General features: G+C 42.1%; 2 protein-coding genes and 1 long non-coding RNA gene across 4 annotated transcripts in view; 2 read left to right on the plus strand and 1 right to left on the minus strand.

Moving 5' to 3' along the window:
* Window positions 1–1,000: 1,000 nt before the first annotated feature.
* On the plus strand, window positions 1,001–13,027 carry LOC116058512 (polymeric immunoglobulin receptor-like). Of its 2 annotated transcripts, none has more exons than XM_031311349.1 (6): window positions 1,001–1,072; window positions 4,716–5,042; window positions 5,769–6,113; window positions 8,817–8,915; window positions 10,726–10,763; window positions 12,684–13,027. In XM_031311349.1, the coding sequence occupies exons 1-6, from the start codon at window positions 1,033–1,035 to the stop codon at window positions 12,816–12,818; spliced, it is 984 nt and encodes a 327-aa protein (XP_031167209.1). In that variant the 5' UTR covers window positions 1,001–1,032; the 3' UTR covers window positions 12,819–13,027. The 2 variants fall into 2 exon arrangements, with proteins under 2 accessions (XP_031167209.1, XP_031167210.1); XM_031311350.1 differs by having other exon boundaries at window positions 5,769–6,101.
* Window positions 13,028–13,844: 817 nt separating this feature from the next.
* LOC118496046 overlaps window positions 13,845–22,003 on the plus strand; it is a 14,554-nt gene continuing 6,395 nt past the window's right edge. The window contains exons 1-2 of the long non-coding RNA XR_004898517.1: window positions 13,845–14,345; window positions 14,919–14,928. This is a non-coding gene — a long non-coding RNA (uncharacterized LOC118496046). The remainder of the gene's footprint in view (window positions 14,346–14,918; window positions 14,929–22,003) is intronic.
* Window positions 19,958–22,003, minus strand: part of LOC116058511 (gonadotropin-releasing hormone II receptor-like) — a 7,276-nt gene continuing 5,230 nt past the window's right edge. Inside the window, exons 2-3 of the mRNA XM_031311348.2 lie at window positions 21,825–22,003; window positions 19,958–20,383 (exon numbers count right to left, since the gene is read on the minus strand). The exon at window positions 21,825–22,003 is cut by the window's right edge and continues 23 nt beyond it. Coding sequence (XP_031167208.1) covers window positions 19,989–20,383; window positions 21,825–22,003 — 574 coding nt within the window. The 3' untranslated portion in view covers window positions 19,958–19,988. The remainder of the gene's footprint in view (window positions 20,384–21,824) is intronic.

Raw genomic sequence — 22,003 nt, forward strand, 5'->3', positions numbered from 1 at the left:
CTTGCTCTCCTCGCCGCTCAGCTCTCATCGATCCCTCGAACTGACCACCTGGGTGAGTGAAGACTGGACTCTCACCGCCACCCTACATCGAGTCTCAGTTCTGCCTGGCCACACTCCTGTCCGCCTCCCTCCAGCTTCAGTCCCGACCTGGAGTAACTCAACCTGTACCATTCCTCGCTGCACATTCCCAGACTGTCTAATAAACACTTGAACTGCTCCTCTGTGTCCGTGTTGACGGTCTCTGAGTTCTGGGTCAAAAGCGAGAGCCTAACATAAACATGCTTGTGAAGTCCCCTTCTCTCCAGTGATCTTCCATATCGGAGGCTCAGTCATGTTTAAAGGTGGAGAACTGGCTTCTTACAACATGAAACATGAGCTGGTCACATGTCGTGTGATAAAGTAGATCAACAGCCTGTATGTGGTGTTTTTCTGCACTCTTGTCTAAACTCCAAGTTGTTGTCCATTATCCCGTCCTCTTTCAGTCACTCTGTTTTCTGATCTGTACTTGTCTGGTGACAGTCACTTTTAAATGAAAATCAACACATTTAAAAAAAAATTTTTTAAATCGATTAACTTATCAGAATCGATAATGAAATCGTTCTAGAGAGAATCGCGATGCATCTAAGAATCCATTATTTTTCCCACCCCTACTTAGCATGCATGCTCTATATACTTTTTTCCTTCAAAAGCCTTGTCTTGGTGTCGTTCACCAATGTTGGGGAAAGTAAGTTGGGGCAGACTTTGCAGAGTTTAATGGACAAAATACAGTTGGAGGTAATTAATATGGATCACACCCAATATCCCATGTCTTCCTGTCTCATTTAGATGTGCTGTTACCGAGATGGGAGGATGAATGTGTTACAGTATAGCGTCTGAGCGAGCAGTATGAACCCAGAGTGATGGAGGGGGAGGAGAGCTGTGGGTCTTGTGTTTGGAGGAGGGACTCCATCAGACTCCAGTAAAGAAGTAACTAGTTCCTGGTTTGCCAGTGAAGAAGGAAGAGAGGCAGCGGTAAACCATCTTCATCTCAACATGAACGTCCATCACACGTTGATCTGCTTCTTCTTCCTCTGTGAGTACATTCACTTTGGATTTCTCTCACTCTGTCCTGCTGTTGGTTTCTGTCTTTTCTTTATTCATCAGTGGTCTAGAGCAGTGTTTCTCAAATGGGGGTACGTGTCCCCCTAGGGGTACTCTGCAGGACTGCAGGGGGTACGTGACATTTTTTGCTAAATGTTTTTCAGTTACAAGCAGAGATGGGGACTGGAGTCTGACACTTGATCTTAACTTCGTTAAAAACACAACGATTGTGAACATCTCTGGTTACAAGGCTGGAGTTACTACTACTGTCGTTTTTTGACACTTTTTTCGAAGTTTGTCACTTATTTGAATTTGTTGTCACTTATTTCGCCCTAGTGTTGCCTTCCTTCTTTTTACCGTCTTTTTCCAATTTCCAATTACTCTGTAGTGAAATGTTGTTAAATCACACCGCCGGCTGCTCGTAGGACCAGTGTTATTTCTCCAGAATGAGTTTGTAGCTCGTTGTTAACCTTACTACGGTAGGAAAGATGCATCGTTTGCGATTTAATAACATTTCACTATAGAGTAATTGATCTCGGAAGTTTGAATCTGTGAATATCTTTCTAACTTTGCTCACTTTTATGAAACCGAGGGAACGGATGTTTATTCTGTGCGCACGGTTTAGTTTAGTTTTCTCAGCTGACCCCAGGGGGGCTCCGTACAAAACAAGTTTTGTTCAGTGCCAGAAATCTGCAAAGATCATAGTTGCTTTTTGATTTTATGAATGCTTGTATTTAGGTATGTATCTAATGATTACTTCCATGATCAATTCATCTCCAGTTTATGTTCTTGATTCATCAATTATTAGTTTTTTCATAAAATGTGAAAAACAGAGTGAAAAATAAGATATCTAATAAGGTCATGTTTTTTTAGTAGTTTGTTTGATTTCGATCACATGTTTGTTGTATTTTTATGGGAACAGACTGCATGTGATCTGTTGATTTAAATACCTATCTGCATCCAGACAAATAGAAACCTGCGAGGCAGAGCCCAGATGAAGAGAGCAGCATTTTGATAATGTGGTGTGGAATTAACATGTTGTTGACGAGTTGGTTTTAAAAGCTATTCTGTTCATCCTGTAACCGTAACCTTATATGAAAGGTTCGGATGATTTGAAATTGATTTACATGAGTTAGAATTATTGTTTATCAAAGACCTGATTACTGAAAACACATCAAACGTACAAAAGCTGTGGGCTGACTGAATGTAGATGAGTTCAGTCGGTTCTTTGTTCTGATAAACAGGAACAAGTAAGTACAGTTTATTTGTATAGCACCTTTCACAGATAAAAATCACAAAGTGCTTCACAATAAAATGTAATACAACACAAGAAGTCACAATAGGAGCAAATTAAAATACAAATAGAAAACATAACAAACAGCCATAAAAGCCCCTCGACTAAGTAAAAGCCTGCTTGAACAGCAGAGTCTTCAGCTGCTTTTTAAAAGATTCGACAGAATCCACACAACGTAGCGGGAGAGGCAAGTCATCCCACAGCCTCGGAGCCACTGCTGGGAATGACCGATCCCCTCTAGTTTTAAAATTAGTGCGGGGAACCACTAGTAGCCTCTGGCCTAAAGATCTCAGACTACGGGTGGGGGTATGTAGCTGTATCAAATCAGAGATGTATGAAGGAACTTAACTGTGCAAGGCTCTGAAAGTAATGACCAGGATTTTAAATTGAATTCTATACTGGACTGGTAACCAGTGAAGCGCTGCTAAAACAGGTGTGATGTGTGCTCTTTTGTTATCATGTTGGAAGTCTCTCTGAGTTGTCGTTGGCCGTGGACCCCCACTGGCATTGACTCTAATCTGCAGCGAGCGCGACAGTGGACACGGAACCAATCCGCGCTGTCATCTGTAGAAACTAAGGCCCTGTTTACACGAATACGCTCACGGGTGAAAACGACAAAATATTTTATCAGATGTGCCTTTCGATGGTGTTTTTGGGGCTTAAAAATGCAAAGAAGTGAAACCACCCTCCAGAGTGGAAATCTTAAAAACGCTCCACCGTCACGTTCCCGTCTAAAGGGTAAAAATGCAAAAGTCTGCTCAGACCCACCCCATATTTCGTTTTCGTTTATGATCCTCTTCTGGTCAAATGAGTCCAGTGTTCACCATAAAGAAACACATTTCTACAGGGACAAGGAAACAATACATGAGATAAAATCATGTTTAGCTTAAGGTCAAAACTATGACCTAGTATGATGAAAATAGTAGATAGTTTGTTGATATGTTGGCTTATTTAGCCTAGTCAAAAATATGAGCTAGTTAATTGGAAGTTGAATGAGCAGCATCTTGAACAACAAAAATGATAATCCATCTATAATGAATTCCCTTTTTCTCCTTTAAGCCCTGTGAACAGTTTTTAATGTTTCATCAAGCAACTCAAGACTGCTGCTCTAGTATAATTTCCTGGATTCGGGGACTATGTGGATGATTCGGGACAACTGCCTAGATTCAGGCCCACCTCGACTTAATCCAGGCCACCCATCTGTCACGTTCTGCATCCGCCACTGGCGTCTCACCTCCGGGCTTACCTTCATGGACCGCGCCAGCTCCCTGTACTGACCCATGTTGCCCTTCCTGTTGCTGCATCACCCGAGCGCCAGCAGCGCCCTGGGCTACAACGGGACCTCCTCCGGCTACAGGGCACACCCCATGTCCTACAGCACCATGCTGACCTAGAACATGGGCAGCAAACACTCGTAGTTCCCGGCCTCCAACGGGCTGAGCATGGACCGCTGGTCAGCAGGGATCTACAGTCCTTCCAGAAAAATGTGGAGTTTTTTTGTGATTGTTTTGGGCTAAGAGCCTTGATTATGCGGCACGTTTTCTTAAAAAATGTTATGGAATATGCGGGATATTAATGCAATTTTATGCGATGAAATTGCGGGAACTTGCAAAAGCTGTGGTTTCATCGTGGCTTCATCGGGGGGTTTGCAGCTTTTCGATGATGTTCACATCGCGTAATGACGTCACTTCATAACGTTCCCATGGCAACAGGGGAAAACGGCTGCTCTTGTGTGAAGTAAACGCAACATTTTTCAACTTTCTGCTAAGATATATGGGACTTTTTTGCAACGAAAATGCGGAGATTATGAAATCATACAAGGCCTGCATATTTTGCGTGGAAATCGGCAATTTATGCGACGAAAGTGCGGCGTATTTGAAAAAATGCGGCCCCCCTGCATAAATATGCAGACTTTGGCTGATTATGCGTTGAATTATGAGATCACATGATCACGTTTTTCTGGAGGGACTGGATCTGCCCTACGCCACGCACCACCTGACGACGGCCCTGATCCTTGCAGGCCGCCCAGGCTTCGGCCGCCTGGTATGCATATCGAATTTCACACACTTTTGCGTCACCATATGCATGCAGATTTCCCCCCCAAATCGCTTGTCTAAACACGGAATAAAAAGTGAGAACGCAACGCCACTTTTGCGTTTTCTCTTCAGATCGTTTCCGTCTAAACACAGCCTTAGATTTTGAAAGACAAGAGAGCTCTCACCCTTCATTATTCAGGCACACACAAATACAGTATGTATGAAAGTATGTTACAAAATATAGTTACGGCCATAACAGAACTAATAAGGCACGAAAAACTAATGATTGTTCATCTGTTCAACAGCTCTGCAGGATGGAAGCCCAATCGATGTCTACTTGCAAACTGAAGGAGGAGATATCGGAGTTTATTGCTACTCCCCTTTGGATGGAAACACAACGTTCTTCTGTAAGAATGAATGTAAAGACAAAGGAGACCTTCTCATTGAAACACGTAATGACACGGCTCAGAGCGGCAGATATGGGATGGACTATGAAACACTAATAGCAAACACTTATCTTACCGTCAGCATCTCCCAGCTGACCAAGTCTGACTCTGGGCGGTACAGGTGTGGTCTGAACAGGTCTCTGTCTTCAGATTCATACAGCGACTTTGAAGTCATTGTTGTAGATGGTGAGTCTGAAAACATTGTTTGTTGTGCAGCCCGGTCTCATGGCAGTTCGTGAAATGGTCACGTTATTGAATCTATTGAGTCGTGGACGGGTTTTTTTTCGGGTGGTGATTACGGATTTTAAAGCAATGTATTTCAATGGGAAGCATATTTCGTGATCACAGAACGATGACGTTAGCGAGTAGTATTGATAAGGCGAAAGTCCGTGCAGGGAGGTTGGTCGGGGGGGTGGACGGGTCAAACAACACAGGACTTTCCCCCCGGAGAGCGGGGATCACGTCCCGCCTGTTGCAGTTCCTTACCTCGTTATTCTCTTCCTAACCACAACCGTCCCGTTGTTGTGGCGTTTCATTTTCCCGTTGTTGTGTGCCCCTGCACCCAGGAATCGCATCCCGCGAGTGGTGGCCCGTCCCGTTGTTGTGGCCGGCGTGTGGCGCCTCATTTCCCCGTTGTAGCGTCCCCCAGAGCAGGTTCGAAAATTGTGGCCTGTACAAGTTCAAAATTTGTGACGTTTACACGAAATAAACGTCAAAATCGTGACCTGTAAACATATCAATAAATCAAAATAGCGTGACTATTTCACGACCTGGCGTGAGACCTGGTTGTTCTTGTGTGATGAAAAAAATTTCTGTTCACTGACAGCAGCTGACAGATTTAGTTCTTTTCATATTTTTTATCACTCTGATCATCTGAAGTACAGAAATATTGATTGTTCATCTTTTCAACAGCACTGCTGGCAAGAAATCCTCCTGAAGTAAAAACCTTCTATAAGACCACTGGAGATAACATCATCGTGTCATGCTTCTTTTCTGTCTCTGGAAGCAGGATGTACTTCTGTAGGGAAGAATGTGAAGACAAAGACATTCTGGTTCAAACTACTAATGTCAGCGTTCAGAGTGACAGATACAGCGTCAGATATGTAGGAGGATTTGTGTCTGGAGGATATCTGTATGTGAAGATCTCCCAGCTGACCAGGGCTGACTCAGGACTCTACAGGTGTGGTCTGAACACATCTTTCTCTCCGGATCCTTACCAAGAGTTTAGGATCGTTATCACAGATGGTGAGATTCAAGGTGAGAATAAAAATGATTACTTGTGTGACACACACACACACACACACACACACACACACACACACACACACACACACACACACACACACACACACAAGGACGTCTTTGTATCGGCATGTTTATGTTTTTCACAGCTCCGACCACGAGACACCAACATACAGAGGTACATGTACACACTGAGACACCATCACCCAGAGGTACATGTACACACTGAGACACCCAGAGGTACATGTACACACTGAGACACCAACACCCAGAGGTACATGTACACACTGAGACACCCAGAGGTACATGTACACACTGAGACACCAACACCCAGAGGTACATGTACACACTGAGACACCCAGAGGTACATGTACACACTGAGACACCAACACCCAGAGGTACATGTACACACTGAGACACCCAGAGGTACATGTACACACTGAGACACCAATATACAGAGGTACATGTACACACTGAGACACCCAGAGGTACATGTACACACTGAGACACCAATATACAGAGGTACATGTACACACTGAGACACTCAGAGGTACATGTACACACTGAGACACCCAGAGGTACATGTACACACTGAGACACCCAGAGGTACATGTACACACTGAGACACCCAGAGGTACATGTACACACTGAGACACCAACACTTAGAGGTACATGTACACACTGAGACACCAACACTTAGAGGTACATGTACACACTGAGACACCAACACTTAGAGGTACATGTACACACTGAGACACCAACACTTAGAGGTACATGTACACACCCAGAGGTACATGTACACACTGAGACACCCTCACCCAGAGGTACATGTACACACTGAGACACCAACACTTAGAGGTACATGTACAAACTGAGACACCAACACTTAGAGGTACATGTACACACCCAGAGGTACATGTACACACTGAGACACCAACACCCAGAGGTACATGTACACACCCAGAGGTACATGTACACACTGAGACACCATCACCCAGAGGTACATGTACACACCCAGAGGTACATGTACACACTGAGACACCATCACCCAGAGGTACATGTACACACTGAGACACCCAGAGGTACATGTACACACTGAGACACCAATATACAGAGGTACATGTACACACTGAGACACTCAGAGGTACATGTACACACTGAGACACCCAGAGGTACATGTACACACTGAGACACCCAGAGGTACATGTACACACTGAGACACCCAGAGGTACATGTACACACTGAGACACCAACACTTAGAGGTACATGTACACACTGAGACACCAACACTTAGAGGTACATGTACACACTGAGACACCAACACTTAGAGGTACATGTACACACTGAGACACCAACACTTAGAGGTACATGTACACACCCAGAGGTACATGTACACACTGAGACACCCTCACCCAGAGGTACATGTACACACTGAGACACCAACACTTAGAGGTACATGTACAAACTGAGACACCAACACTTAGAGGTACATGTACACACCCAGAGGTACATGTACACACTGAGACACCAACACCCAGAGGTACATGTACACACCCAGAGGTACATGTACACACTGAGACACCATCACCCAGAGGTACATGTACACACCCAGAGGTACATGTACACACTGAGACACCATCACCCAGAGGTACATGTACACACTGAGACACCAACACCCAGAGGTACATGTACACACTGAGACACCAACACCCAGAGGTACATGTACACACTGAGACACCAACACCCAGAGGTACATGTACACACCCAGAGGTACATGTACACACTGGATTTGATGGATCAAAGTCTGTGAACAAAAGCAGTTACATGTAATTGTCCTTCCATCACCCAACAAACACGCTCAGCTGGGGAATGCTGCACAGTTTTGCGTTAAAGTAATTGTACTACCTAACAGTTCATTGTTATATCTCATGTTGTTGATCTTTGTCTGCCTGGAAATCTCGACGACGAGCTCTGTGCTCACACACTATTCACACTTCAGTGATAGAGCCTGAAACCCTTAGAACTGGTAGAAAAGAACGGATAAATATATATCCGAAATAACTGAGTTATTCTTTATCAAAAGGTTCAATTCAATTAAATTTTATTCAATTCAATTTATTTATAGTATCAAATCATAACAGGAGTTATCTCAGGACACTTTACAGATAGAGTAGGTCTAGACCACACTCTATAATTTACAGATAGAGGAGGTCTAGACCACTCTCTATAATTTATAAAGTCCCAACAATGCCAGTAATTCCCCCAAGAGCAAGCATTTAAATACTGTGACGTGCCGTCGACCATGCAACGTTTTGTTGTTCTGGGTCTAAAATTAAAACTATTTGGTCGTCTCTCACTTTTCCCGAAGTTTTTCCAACGTTTTCAGGATTCTATTGTTTGTTTCCCAACATTTTTGTTCTTCAAATGCTATAAAATTTAATAAAACACCCAAATCCAATGAAAATAGTGAACTGATTATTTATTTTACTTGTGAAGCGCGTCGTATGGAACCATCCACGTTATTTATTTTTTTGACAATTTGGTTGAAAGAAACCCAAATTTCAGACTTTTTGAAAACGGGTCAAATTTGAATTAATATGACATCATCATTGAGGGGTTAGTTTGACAGCACTGCATGAACAGGGGCTCAAACCCAAATGTAAAGTCATCATCGACTAGGAAGTGTCTGTAAAACCAACTTCTCTCTTCTTTACAAAGGTGTGCTGTTGTATTTGGTCGTGATTCTTCTCATCATTGTCATCATCTGTCTGCTGGCGCTGACGATCGTCTGTATTCGGAGGAAGCACAAGCCCAACGGTGAGACAACAGGAACAACTCAACAATAACAAACTTCCCATTGCTCAGGTCGGGGTTTTTACCACTTCAACAATTCATGTTTTTGTCCTGACAGTGTTCCTCTGTTATGTATTTCTCTGGAACAGATCAACACGAGGACACAGCAACACAAACCTGAGTTACACAACATGTAATGAACAGTAACATACGACATTCTCAGAAAACTGAATCCTATACACAGGGCAGGTAGAAGGACGTTTCAGTGGCGGCCAATCAGGGTTCAAAATTTACTTTTCGTCCACCAGCCAAACGGCTAGTGAATGTTCAAATTGTACCAGCCACTCAATAGATTACCGTTGTTTTTGGGCTGGTGAGCAGAGCAAATCTACTAAGCACTTGCATATTTTACCAGCATTTAGCTATTAGATGTTGCTAATTTTGAACCCTGCGGCCAATACATATACCATCTCTGCAGGTTTTACCAACTATTAGGATCTGTTCAGATTACCAGGTGAAATTAGTTTCTCAGGCTCCAACGTGCTGACAGTGACCGAGAGGGACAATAACACGACAATCAAAATGAGTGACAGATGTTTGAAAACTTTCCTCCACATAATCAGACTCAACTACCAGGGGGATTATCTGGGAAGGAAACCACAGTCACACACTCCAGCTAAACCAAATCTTCCTCGTGTAATAATTCAATTCAATTTTAAAAGTAAAAAGTATCGTATATTTAAAAGTATCAAATCATAACAAGAGTTATCTCAGGACACTTTACAGATAGAGTAGGTCTAGACCACACTCTATAATTTACAAAGACCCAACTATTCCAGTAAGAACCCCCCCAATAATAAAAACTTTTTCTGAAGTTCTTGATCCTTTTAAAAGTTTTTGCAATTTTGCGTTTTTCAGATTTCTTTAATACCTTTTTCGAGGTTTAATGGACAACTTTTGTTGACGTGTTTGTTGCCTTTTTTCTTTTTTTTTTCAGCAGATCTTTTGACATTTGTGTTGCTTTTTTCTGGGTCATTTCTTTTACTTTTTGTCTCCTTTTAAAAAAAAAAAATTGGACAATTTTTTCTGACGTTTTTGTCTCTTTTTTAAAGTTTTTTTCCAAAGTCTTTGGTGCTTTTTTTGGAGTTTTTTGTCATTTTTTTTTCAATGTTTTTTTTTAAAATCCATGTAGACATGGTCCCGGGACTCCCTAGATGGTTGGAGAGCTCAACCCCCCCAATGTTATGGCCACACATGCACACACACGGACACACACACACACACACACACACACACACACACACACACACACACACGCACACGGACACAAACACACGGACACACACACACGCACACACATGGACGCACGCACACACGGACGCACGCACACACGCACAAACACGCACACACACGCACACACATGCGGACACACACACACACACACGCACACACATGGACACACGCACACACACACACACACACAGACGCACGCACACACACACACACACGTAAAGGGGCGGCACTGACCACTAGACCTGGTGTATCTCGTGATTTGTACAGGTACCAACAGCTCACTGTATTGACGGCCAGCTGATTGGCCAGCTCCAAACCTGAGGGAACCAATGAGCTGCTTTACTGGGCTGCACAGCTTGAAAACCAATCACTGTTTTCATACGGAGAGAGAAAACTGGGGAGGGGAGGAGAAAGAAACACAGGAGAGATGACGAACGTACTACAGGCACTTTGCCACTCTGCCTGGCACATAACATGACCTCATCTACAAAATAATTACTTATTCAAATAAAAAATAAAAACTATGTTGTCTGCTCCACAGGTACCACTGGAGGACAGTCAGATGCCAGGAACTTGAAGGTGACTTTCTTTAACTCTGTTTCCTCTCTGTTGGATTATCATGTGTATGATTATTATGATTATCATGTGCACTGGTACATACCAGTGCACATGATAATCATTAGAGATGAGGATCGATACAACAAATGTCGTCATCTGTGAAAATGAATTAGATCTCATGCTGAACTTTTTGCTTTTCTCCTTAGACAGCCGGAAGTACAAACATCGCACTGTCAATTCAAAATACTGTCAATAATTCAGTTTTGAGATAAAATTCTTTATTTTAACACACTACTTCTACCATTAGATCAAAATGTTTTTACATATTTGTATAAACATTTAAGCAAAAATGTTGCAGTAGTTGTTTACTATTATAGATTCTGATAAATAGCGAGCATAATTTCTTACAAAAAAATAAATCTGTCTGATTTGTCTGTGGAGCAATTCTTTAAATTGTGCAAGACCTTTGGAAGGAGTTTGGTTTATACAGTTTTGGATAAAAACAGCGTGATGGACTTCATAATTCCTGCAAGCTTAAAACATATGAACATTTCTTCTCAATAAGGCCGACATTTTGGTAAAAGTTAAAAGTGCTAACATGTATGACTCATTTATATTGAACCTTTAAAGTTTTAAACATGAGACGGCTGCTGTAGCGCCACCATTAAGACTACGAGCCTTGAATGCCAGTTAAGGAAGTTTAGCATAGGACTGGATCTATAAGCATAGTTTGGGGATTTATATTGCATAGGAAGGAAGATTTTCTTATAATAATATATATATATATATATATATATATATATATATATATATATATATATATATATATATATATATATAATATCTGCAAATACACTAATACCCCAACTTGTAAGTTGGCAGTTTGTAGAAAAATAGAAGCAGTTAAAAACGGACTTAAAGTGCCCATATTATGAAAAAATCACTTTTTCTGGGATTTGGGGTGTTATTTTGTGTCTCTGGTGCTTCCACACACATCCAAACTTGGCTACTGATCATGTGATCTTACCTAGCTACTGAGCATGTGATCTTACCTAGCTACTGAGCATGTGATCTTACCTAGCTACTGATCATGTGATCTTACCTAGCTACTGATCATGTGATCTTACCTAGCTACTGATCATGTGATCTTACCTAGCTACTGATCATGTGATCTTACCTAGATACTGATCATGTGATCTTACCTAGCTACTGAGCATGTGATCTTACCTAGATACTGATCATGTGATCTTACCTAGCTACTGATCATGTGGTCTTACCTAGCTACTGAGCATGTGGTCTTACCTAGCTACTGATCATGTGATCTTACCTAGCTACTGATCATGTGGTCTTACCTAGCTACTGATCATGTGATCTTACCTAGCTACTGATCATGTGATCTTACCTAGCTACTGATCATGTGGTCTTACCTAGCTACTGAGCATGTGGTCTTACCTAGCTACTGATCATGTGGTCTTACCTAGCTACTGATCATGTGATCTTACCTAGCTACTGAGCATGTGCGACTGCCAACAAAGATGTTACAGCAGTGAGAGGTCTCACTCTGTAGCTAAAACAGAGACCTGAACACAGGGTGAAAAGAGGAGCTGCAGCAATGAGCAGTACAACAAAAATATGGTGTTTTTTGAAAATTAAACCATGTAAACCTATTCTAGTACAACCTCAAAATACAATTATGAACCTGAAAATGAGCCTAATATGAGCACTTTAAGTAGTGACAATCTTTACATCAAAATGTAAACCGAACGTAAACCTCTTTCTTCACAGTCCATCCCTCGGATGTTCTTCAAAATGTAGCTCAAAGCATGTGTGTTGGTTTTCCTTTTCTTATGTGTCACCTCCAAAGAATCATTTCAAGAGCTATACCTGTGTTTCAGGAGTGGTTTCTCTCTTTCTGTGTCAAATATCTGTTATTTTCCTTAGGTTGCCCCAGATTTCTCTAAAGGGAACGGTAATCCAGTCTTCAACATGGAAGACTCCACCTACATGAACATCGATGCAGCCAGCAGAGATAAGGACCAAAGATACGCTACAATTTCAAAAAAACAACACCCATGAGCTGGACCGTAGGGCTAGTTATCACTGATTTCCTGAATCGTTTCGATTCCAATTCTCTGCGTCCCGATTGGATCACATTTCTGATTGGATATCAGTTAGGTTAGGGAATTTCAGTTCCAATCCCAGTTTATCTGGATATAAAAGAGATTCTCAAACAACTTCTGCTGTAAATTGTACAAGCAAGAAGCAACTCAAATATATTTTATAATGCACCAGGTTCATGTTTACATTAAGAACTGAGGCCTTAAAAAGTTTGATAAAAATACTTTTTTACTTCTCCATCCATGGTGAAAAGGCAGATAATATAAGATCCATTTCTGGAATGAAATAATTGATATCAGATCACTTAAACAAAGATCCATTTTAACTGGAGAATCTGTTATTTTAATCTAACCCTGTTCAAGCATCCAGTGTGTGCTCAGTGTACTGCATTTAGAGAAAGATGGTACACTGCAAAGACAAAGCAGAAGCAAATTATTTCTGTATATTTTAGTGCGTTTCTTAATGCCACGTGTAGGTTGTTGAACTGGAGAACGTGTTTCTCATTTTGCTGGAGTGGTACTTCTTCGCAGTGTGTTTTATTTGCATGTGTTTTCTTGGGTTGCACTTCATTGATCTCTCTGGGCCACCGTACATTTGTAGTCAATGGAGTTTCTTTTTACATCTTCAATTGTGACACGTTATGTATAATTAGTGCAATCTCTCTGTTTATGAATATCAATTCTGACAGGCTAAAAGTGCTCAAAAAGTTGAAACTTTGTAAATGTATCAGAAGTGGTGACCATTGACATGTGATGAGTGTCTCGGGCTGGAGTCTGGTAGATTGGCTCTTTAGCATCGCCTATAAAATTTCAACAAAGTCGCCCTTGCGTTGTATGTTACCTAGATGTATGAAACTTGGAAAGGCATATATTACCTCTAGCTTTACAGAAAAGCCTCTTGGACCCATCCCCTCACCCCAACAGGAAGTCAGCCATACTGAATTTACTTTGCCAATTTTGGAGAAAAGAAATACCATTTCCAGGTTTTGTACTTTAACGTACTCCTACATATTTAACTCAATGTACCTCTAAATTGGGCAGTACAATCTAAAGACCTTGGCAAAGCTAAATTGCGAAGCTTTTGAGTTTCCGTCCAGCAGCGGGGGAGTGGTAGGGTGTTGAACTTCCATGTTACGCCGCAAACAGGAAGTGGTTTATTACAAGGGTGTACATTGTTCAATCTGCCCCTAATTTCTCATGCAGAATAACAGTCCATGCCTAAGGACATACACATGCGGAGAGTGATTATATTACAGTCATAGCGCCACCTGCTGGCAACAGGAAGTCAGCTTCATGTGACAAACATTATCCGATTAACATGAAATTGACAATGTGGTCTAAACATGAGTTAGAGCAGGGGTGTCAAACTCAACTTCACATAAAAAGTTCATAGACATGCTTTTATTTAAGAGAAAAGTAAAATATCTTTGACCGTATTATTGTATGTCTTATAAAGTCTTCTCACTCACAGTTTGGTCGACATAAAGTCCTAAAAAAGTTCCTTATCATAGAAAAACAAAAAGATAGCAATTCAATCAGGAGAGACTTCGTTGCAGATATTCAAACATTTATTAGTAAGTTATATGTGCAAATTAAGTACATACATAAACTTTGGAGATTAGACTCCATTGTAAATGGTAATGTATCTATACATTTCTAAGGTTTAGGAAAAAATATCCCCCAATGGAGTCTAGACACTGGTGGTGGTGACTAAAAACCCGTAGACCGGATGAAAACCAAAAGGGAGCCGTCAGCCGGGAGAAGACTGAGAACACCGTGGTTGAAGATGCCTGGAGGTAGAAGGGGAGGAGGCGGGTCGCACTCTCGTCTGAAAAGACAAAACTGACAGAAGCAGGAGAGAGAACAGATTTAAAACATGGTAGTCATGCTGTGATTGGTTAGAACATACGTGCCCGATTCTGATTGGTTTACAGAAACGTAACACCCACCACCCAGCTGATCAGTTAAAGAGAAGAGAGATAACGTAATTGAAGTCTCCCTGACAGAATTTACGCTGAGCTACATAAGCGACAAAAACGTCGGAAAAAAAACATCGGAGCCCCCAAAAAGTTGGGAAAGCACCAAAAGAACTCTCTGAAAAACTCTCTGGCAAAAACGTAGAAAAAAGCGACAAAAATTTGGTGGGCCAAAATCTGTTGTGGATCTAAATTGATATGCGGGCCGGATCAAAATATGCGAGGGGCCGGATTTGGCCCTTGGGCCTTGGGTTTGACACATGATATAGAGCAACATGAATGCACGTTATCCAAAATGAATGCATTTCCTACATACCTTCTTCATGTATTCATCTCTAAGTATGATGGTTTAAAGCGCATGTCAAACTCAAGGCCCGTGGGCCAAATCCGGCCCGTTGCAGATTTACATCCGGCCCGTATATCAATTTGGGTTCACAATAGATTTTGGCCCGCCTAGTTGTACGCCAAACCAAAAACACAGGAAAGTGTTTTTAAAACTGCAATTAGCTGACATTCAAAGCAGAATATGGCAGATTTACCAACTTTGAGAATCAGAAATCCCCCCAGAAGCAATATTCAGGCTATTCAAGGAACTCTTCTGAGGACTTTTGTAGGGCTTCATGTCAACAGAAATGCGACAAAAAGTGTACAAAATGTTGGAAAAAGCAACAAATTTACAAAAAGGTGACAAATATCTGAGAAAGCCACAAAAAAGTCAACAAAAACAACAAAAATGAGGAAAAAAGCTACCAAAATGTTAAAAAAGTGACACGCAGTAACGAAAGCACGTCAATAATCTCTCCATGTCTGGCCCTGTTCTCTTTTTCCAGCGTGGCCCTCTGGGAAACTGAGTTTGACCCCCCTGGGTTAAAGCACCGAGTCACAGTGGATGACTTGGACATAACACTGATCACTGTTAAAGTGGAATTTATTAAACTTCCTTTTGCTTTCATAAAATGAACAAAGATCTTAGTTTCCCTTCTGCATTAGTGTTGTGATAGTTTTACATTAAGGATTTTAAAAGTGTGATTACTTTCATGGATGTTTTACTTTAATAAGATTTAATCTACATCATTACTTATTATTCCTCACAGCCACAATCATTTTGGTGAGGTTTGATTGATTAGTATAACCATGTTGATTATGATTGATTTAGGTTAAATACATAAGTGTGAATCAGAAATGTATTTAACATCTACACATGTATATTGAATGTTTTGATTTGTTATTGTAACTGTGAACATTTCTGAAATTGTGTCAGAGTTTCCTGAGGTGGTATTTGGATGCTGGAAGGTTGATTCAGGCCTTTTAGACCTCATTAGGAGGGATCTGTGCTAGAATATCCATCTTATATACTCACAGTGTGTATGTTGAGACAGTTTTACCCCATGTGATCTGGGGTACCTACAACAGGACTTCTAGGTAAGAGCAGTGGTTGTAAATGATCCAACAGCATATTCACACATGCATAGATAAGTAAAGAAGGACCTTATTTGGTAACGTCTAACCTTGTATGTCCAGCGTGAGTTTAAATCCTCCTCCAGGAAGAGTTGGGATGGTACTACTCAACACTACACTGTGGTTAAAGTCTACTGTTTAATCCTGATTCTCCTTGATCCAGATTTCATTAAACGCTTCTATACAAGTCATCAAAGTCTCCAGAACTTTCTTCACGTATCCAGAGTCCAGCTGCTTATTTTTACAGAACAGCAAATATAAAAAGTTTAAAACATTTAGAATTAAGATTGAGAATGCTACATGGTGCTTTGTAACCAATTCTTTAAACGTGCTCAGTGAATTATTATTATAATTATTATTATTATTATAATAATAATAATAATAATTCTTATTATTATAATAATAATAATAATAATAATAATAATAATTATTATTATTATTATTATTATTATTATTATTATTATTATTATTATTATTATTATTATTATTATTATTATTATTATTTAGGGCGGTCATACATTTTTTCTTAATCAGGATTAATGGGTGAATTTCTATAGTTAATCACATGATGACTACCAAGGTTAATCAAAGAGTTAAGTTTCTGTTGAGAAAGTCATGTTTCTGTCAGACTCCTCTTTAAGTCTCCAACATGAGCTGGAGCTCCTGGAGTCTACAGGCTGTTGGATGGTGCTGCCGTCTCCTGGTAGAGCCGATTATTACAACGCTTCAGGAGAAAACTTCACAAGGCTCAAAATAGATTGTTAAGGCTTATATTAAAGTTGACCCTCAGACAGATCTTAATCCATTCATAGTCAGCAGTGTTGCATGGGGCAGTTTTCAGTTCCCTCCTGTGTCCCCCCCCCTCTCTTGTGTGTGTACTGGTCCCTCTGGACACACCTGAAGATCATTGACAATCAACACACCTGACAGTCTTTTCCAATCAACTTTCCTGGTTAAAAACTCCTGTTCCGTATTTATCAAGCCTCTGATGCTACGTTTACACGTACATGGTTATTTTGAAAAATGGAGACATTTCCCTTCGTTTGTGCCCTTCGTTTACAAGCAAACAGAGAATTTTAGTCTTTCTAAGGCTACGTTTACACGTGGCCGGCTATTTTCATAAACGCACATTTAGAACCTCTACATTTTCAGAAAAGTGTTTGTTTACATGTACCCATGTAAACCTCCGTTTGTCTCACTTTACATGCAAACGTGCAAACAAAGTTTTCCAAAATCTCCACTTTGGCCGGAGTTTTTAGAAATAATCGTTTTCTGTGATAAAAACTGGGTTTTTGTGTAAATGAGATGCCAAACCGCAGGAAAATATCTGCGTCTTCCCTTTGTGTAAACGGGGCCTAAAAACTCCGGCCAGAAGGGAGATTTTGGAAATCTTCGTTTGCACGTTGCAACTGGCTCCTTTCGACCTGAAGGAGCAGCGGCTCTACTCCGAGCTCCTCACGGATGACTGAGCTTCTCACCCTATCTCTAAGGGAGACGCCAGCTACCCTCCTGAGGAAACCCATTTCAGCCGCTTGTACCCTGGATCTCGTTCTTTGAGTTGTGCAATAATGACAAATCTTAAAGTCAAGTTCATAAAGTCACTTTCTTTGCATTCATTTGATTCCCAATCAAGATCCACTGGTAAGAATGGCTTTCCATTGTTTATATGGACTTAAAAACTGTTAGAAATGTAAAAAAATAGTTAGTTGCCACCCATTTAGCAAGAGCTGTAGTAATTTTTTAGGATTTGGTTTCATCAACAGGTCGGCAAGTAGCACTCTCCAAAATACTGCTTATCCTGAGCCTGCTAGTATCAACCTGAGTCACGTTAATTAGCTCGTAGCTGGTAGCTCCAGCTTGACGTGCTTCGTGATATTTTAATTCAGCTTTACACAACGTGCATATGGCTTTGACTTGTCTACGAGCCGTCTGGGAGTTTCTGAAAATAAAAAGCTCCATTCAGAGTTATTTCTGCTGTGTTTCTCCATCATGCTGCAGCAGCAGCAGCAGGATGTGTTAGGAGGAAGTGGCAGCTTGATGAGAAGTAACGGTGCTGCAAAGGGTCAAAATAGTAGCTGTTAGGACCACGCCAAGCCCAGTGAGGTGGAACAGAAATTAATAAATGCCGGCATGAGATTAATGCGATTAAAAAAAATGTACGTGTTATGCTCGGCCCTTAATCACATCACGATTAACGCGTTAATGCTGACAGCCCTATTGTTATTATTATTATTATTATTATTATTATTATTATTATTATTATTATTATACTTTTTGTAAAGTCCATCTTCGTCCACTTATCTGGTATCGGGTCGCGGGGGGATCAGTCTTTTTGACGCTTTTCAAAAAAAAAAAAAAAGTAAATAGTTTTTTTTATATTTTTGATGCTTTTCAGACACTTTTTAATGCATTTTTTTAGACTTTTACACTCGCTTTTAACCGTGAAATAACTACAAAGTTTAATAAACTATTTGTTTATCATTCATTAATGTTGAGTTTTATAGCTCTGTGTTCTCCAGATCAACATGAAGATCTCTATCTTTGCTGCTTTCTGTGGACGGAGTAATGGCGTGATGGCCGCGAGACAAATCAACAGACCCAACTATTACTGCAAGGTGTTCAACACCTTCATCAGAGCAACTTTAGCAACCGTCAGAGGCGTTTGTGGGACTGCAGGACTGAACCAAGGTGGTGATCTGCATCAAAGCATAGCTACCTTTGACTTTGTTGGCTGCAGACAGATTATGCAGAGTTTCCCAACTGTGACTACACAGATGTACTTCACCAAAACAGGAAAATTATAATCGCATGAGAGAACGGCAATCCTGTTCACTATGAAGGAAGTTCCCTAATCTGATGAAACTGATGACTCACTGGGTGTAACTTGTGTCTCCTGTTGAATAAAACACATCTGACAGTTTACACTTGTGTCTGTTTTTAATAGAGATGTTCTTCTGATACCTTTTTATTTTGATAGTTTACATCCATGTCCATTTGAGGAAAGAGCGAAAAAACCAACAAAAGTGACTAAAAAAAAACATCAGAAAAAGGCGGGAAAAACATTGAAAGAGGTAAAAATGTTGAAAAAGCAACAAAAAATGTCGAAGAAAATGATTAAAACTTCTGATTAAAGGTTTTTAAACTCAGAATGTCCTGTGATTGGTCGGTGTCAGCCTCCTTCCTGTGATTGGTCGGTGTCAGCCTCCTTCCTGTGATTGGTCGGTGTCAGCCTCCTTCCTGTGATTGGTCGGTGTCAGCCTCCTTCCTGTGATTGGTCGGTGTCAGCCTCCTTCCTGTGATTGGTCGGTGTCAGCCTCCTTCCTGTGATTGGTCGGTGTCAGCCTCCTTCCTGTGATTGGTCGGTGTCAGCCTCCTTCCTGTGATTGGTCGGTGTCAGTCTAATTCCTGTGATTGGTCGGTGTCAGTCTCCATCCTGTGATTGGTCAGCATCAGTCTCCTTCCTGTGATTGGTTGGTGTCAGTCTCCGTTCTGTGATTGGTCGGCGTCAGTCTCCTTCCTGTGATTAGTCGGCATCAGTCTCCGTCCTGTGATTGGTTGGTGTCAGTCTCCTTCCTGTGATTGGTCAGCATCAGTCTCCTTCCTGTGATTGGTTGGTGTCATCCTTCCTGTGATTGGTTGGTGTCATCCTTCCTGTGATTGGTCGGTGTCAGTCTCCTTCCTGTGATTGGTCGATGTCAGTCTCCTTCCTGGTTGTTGGTGGCGTGCTCGGCCTCGTGGTCCCTGCTGTGAGGACCCTGTCTGTCCGTAGATGGCGTTGCTACGTCACGTCTTGCCCCGCGGCCGCGGTGGCAGCAGGCGGCGAGGTCGGCCCTGAAGGACGGCGTGTAGAAGCCGTAGATCACGGGGTCGCAGCACGTGTTCAGGTTCCCGAACACAAACAGGAAGTGGTGGACGTACTCGGGCGTGGCGTGCAGTACGGCGGGATGGAACCAGTACCACACGCCCAGCAGGTAGTACGGCGTCCAGCACACCACGAAGGACAGCACGATGACCAGCGTCATCTTCAGAGTCTTCATCCGAGCCTTCGGGATGATGTCAGTGCCGCTGCGCCGAAGGTAGGACTCACCTGCTGATAGGGGGGGGAGGGTGAGGAGGGGTACGTCAGTTATTAAATATTACTATTATACAACTATTATATATATATCTAATCTCTCAGCAGGTAGGACTCACCTGCTGATAGGGGGGGGAGGGTGAGGAGGGGTACGTCAGTTATTAAATATTACTATTATACACATATATCTAATCTCTCATAACTCAGCTTGAATAACTGGGATGGACATTCTTCAGATATGAATAGATCGACATATTAATGCAAAGTTAAAATAATCAAGGGCGAGGGGCCTCATCAGTAATTATATAATATTGTGTCTCTATTACTGTGATCCTTGGTTGCTTTTTGACTGTGCAACACTTTGGCTCAACTCTGTTGTTTTTAAATGTGCTTCATGAATAAAGTTGGATTGGATCCCATGGCCCCACCACCTGTGGGAGGAACCACTGGGTGCAGGAGGTGGAGTGCCACCAGTTAGATCTGGTGGGGCTTACCTCTACGCACAGTCTCCTGGATGCGAAATTACGAATCCCACGGTGGTCGATTGGTTGGGGTTAGGCCTTTGACCTCGAGTGGTTAACGTTAGGATAGCCAATTGTTCAGGGGATAGGACCTGAACAAATGGGGTTACGTTACCTTGTGTAAGCATGGACGCCTGGCCAATAAATGATATTGAAGGGCCATGGCCATAGTGGGATTCGAAATATCGCCTCCTGGATAGGGGTTTGTACTCTATTCTTCTCTGGAGTTGCCCAGGGTGTGAGGTGACTCCGGCTGAAAACCATGACGTTGGAGTTTACCCCGTTGGACAAGAGGGTTCGCCCCTACACCTATGTGTTGTGGGGGGAAATATCTTGACTGTTGTTTGTGCATATGCACCGAACAACAGCTCGGAGTATTTGGCCTTCCTGGAGACCCTAAATGGAATCCTGCATGGGGCTCCAGTGGGGGACTCCATAGTTCTGCTGGGGGACTTCAACACACACATGGGCAACAATGGAGACACCTGATTGGGAGGAACGGCCTCCCTGATCTAAACCTGAGCGGTTGTTTGTTGTTATTCTGTGCTAGTCATGGATTGTCTAGAACAAACACCATGTTGGAACATTAAGATGCTCATTAGTGTACCTGGTAGCAGGGCACCCAAGGCCAAGGGTCGATGATTGATTTTGTAATCGTATCATCTGATCTGAGGCTGCATGTTTTGGACCCTCGGGTTAAGAGAGGGGCGGACCATCTGGTGGTGAGTTGGGTCAGAGGGTGCGTGAAGACTCTGGACAGACGTGTTAAGCTCAAACGGGTAGTGCAGGTAAACTGGGAATGTCTGGAGGAGGCCCCTGTCTGACTGGAGCTGCAACCCCCGAGACCCTACCCCGGATAAGCGGGTGACGATGGATGAATGGATGAAAATAATGGTTAGTTGCAGCCCTACAGTTAGTGTGTCTCAGCTGTGTGTTACCTGTGTTCCTGCGGTGCTGCAGGTGGATGTGCAGCAGGATGCGGCTGTAGCAGCAGCTCATCACCAGCAGCGGGACGACATACAGCGTGATGAAGTGGAACATGTTGTAAACCGTTTCCTGCCAGCGGCGGCTGAAGCTGCCGTGAGTCGCACACTGAATGAAGTCAGCGGTCTCCGCC

This window comes from Sander lucioperca, chromosome 10, assembly GCF_008315115.2.
Source record: "Sander lucioperca isolate FBNREF2018 chromosome 10, SLUC_FBN_1.2, whole genome shotgun sequence".
Lineage (NCBI taxonomy): Eukaryota > Metazoa > Chordata > Actinopteri > Perciformes > Percidae > Sander > Sander lucioperca.

What these genes read in the sequence shown, in the direction of transcription:
- LOC116058512 (XM_031311349.1), top strand. Translation starts at nt 1,033, where the DNA reads ATGAACGTCCATCACACGTTGATCTGCTTCTTCTTCCTCT. An exon ending in GATCTGCTTCTTCTTCCTCT is followed by an intron (nt 1,073 to 4,715) that starts GTGAGTACATTC and finishes TCTGTTCAACAG; the next exon opens with CTCTGCAGGATGGAAGCCCA. An exon ending in CAGATGCCAGGAACTTGAAG is followed by an intron (nt 10,764 to 12,683) that starts GTGACTTTCTTT and finishes TATTTTCCTTAG; the next exon opens with GTTGCCCCAGATTTCTCTAA.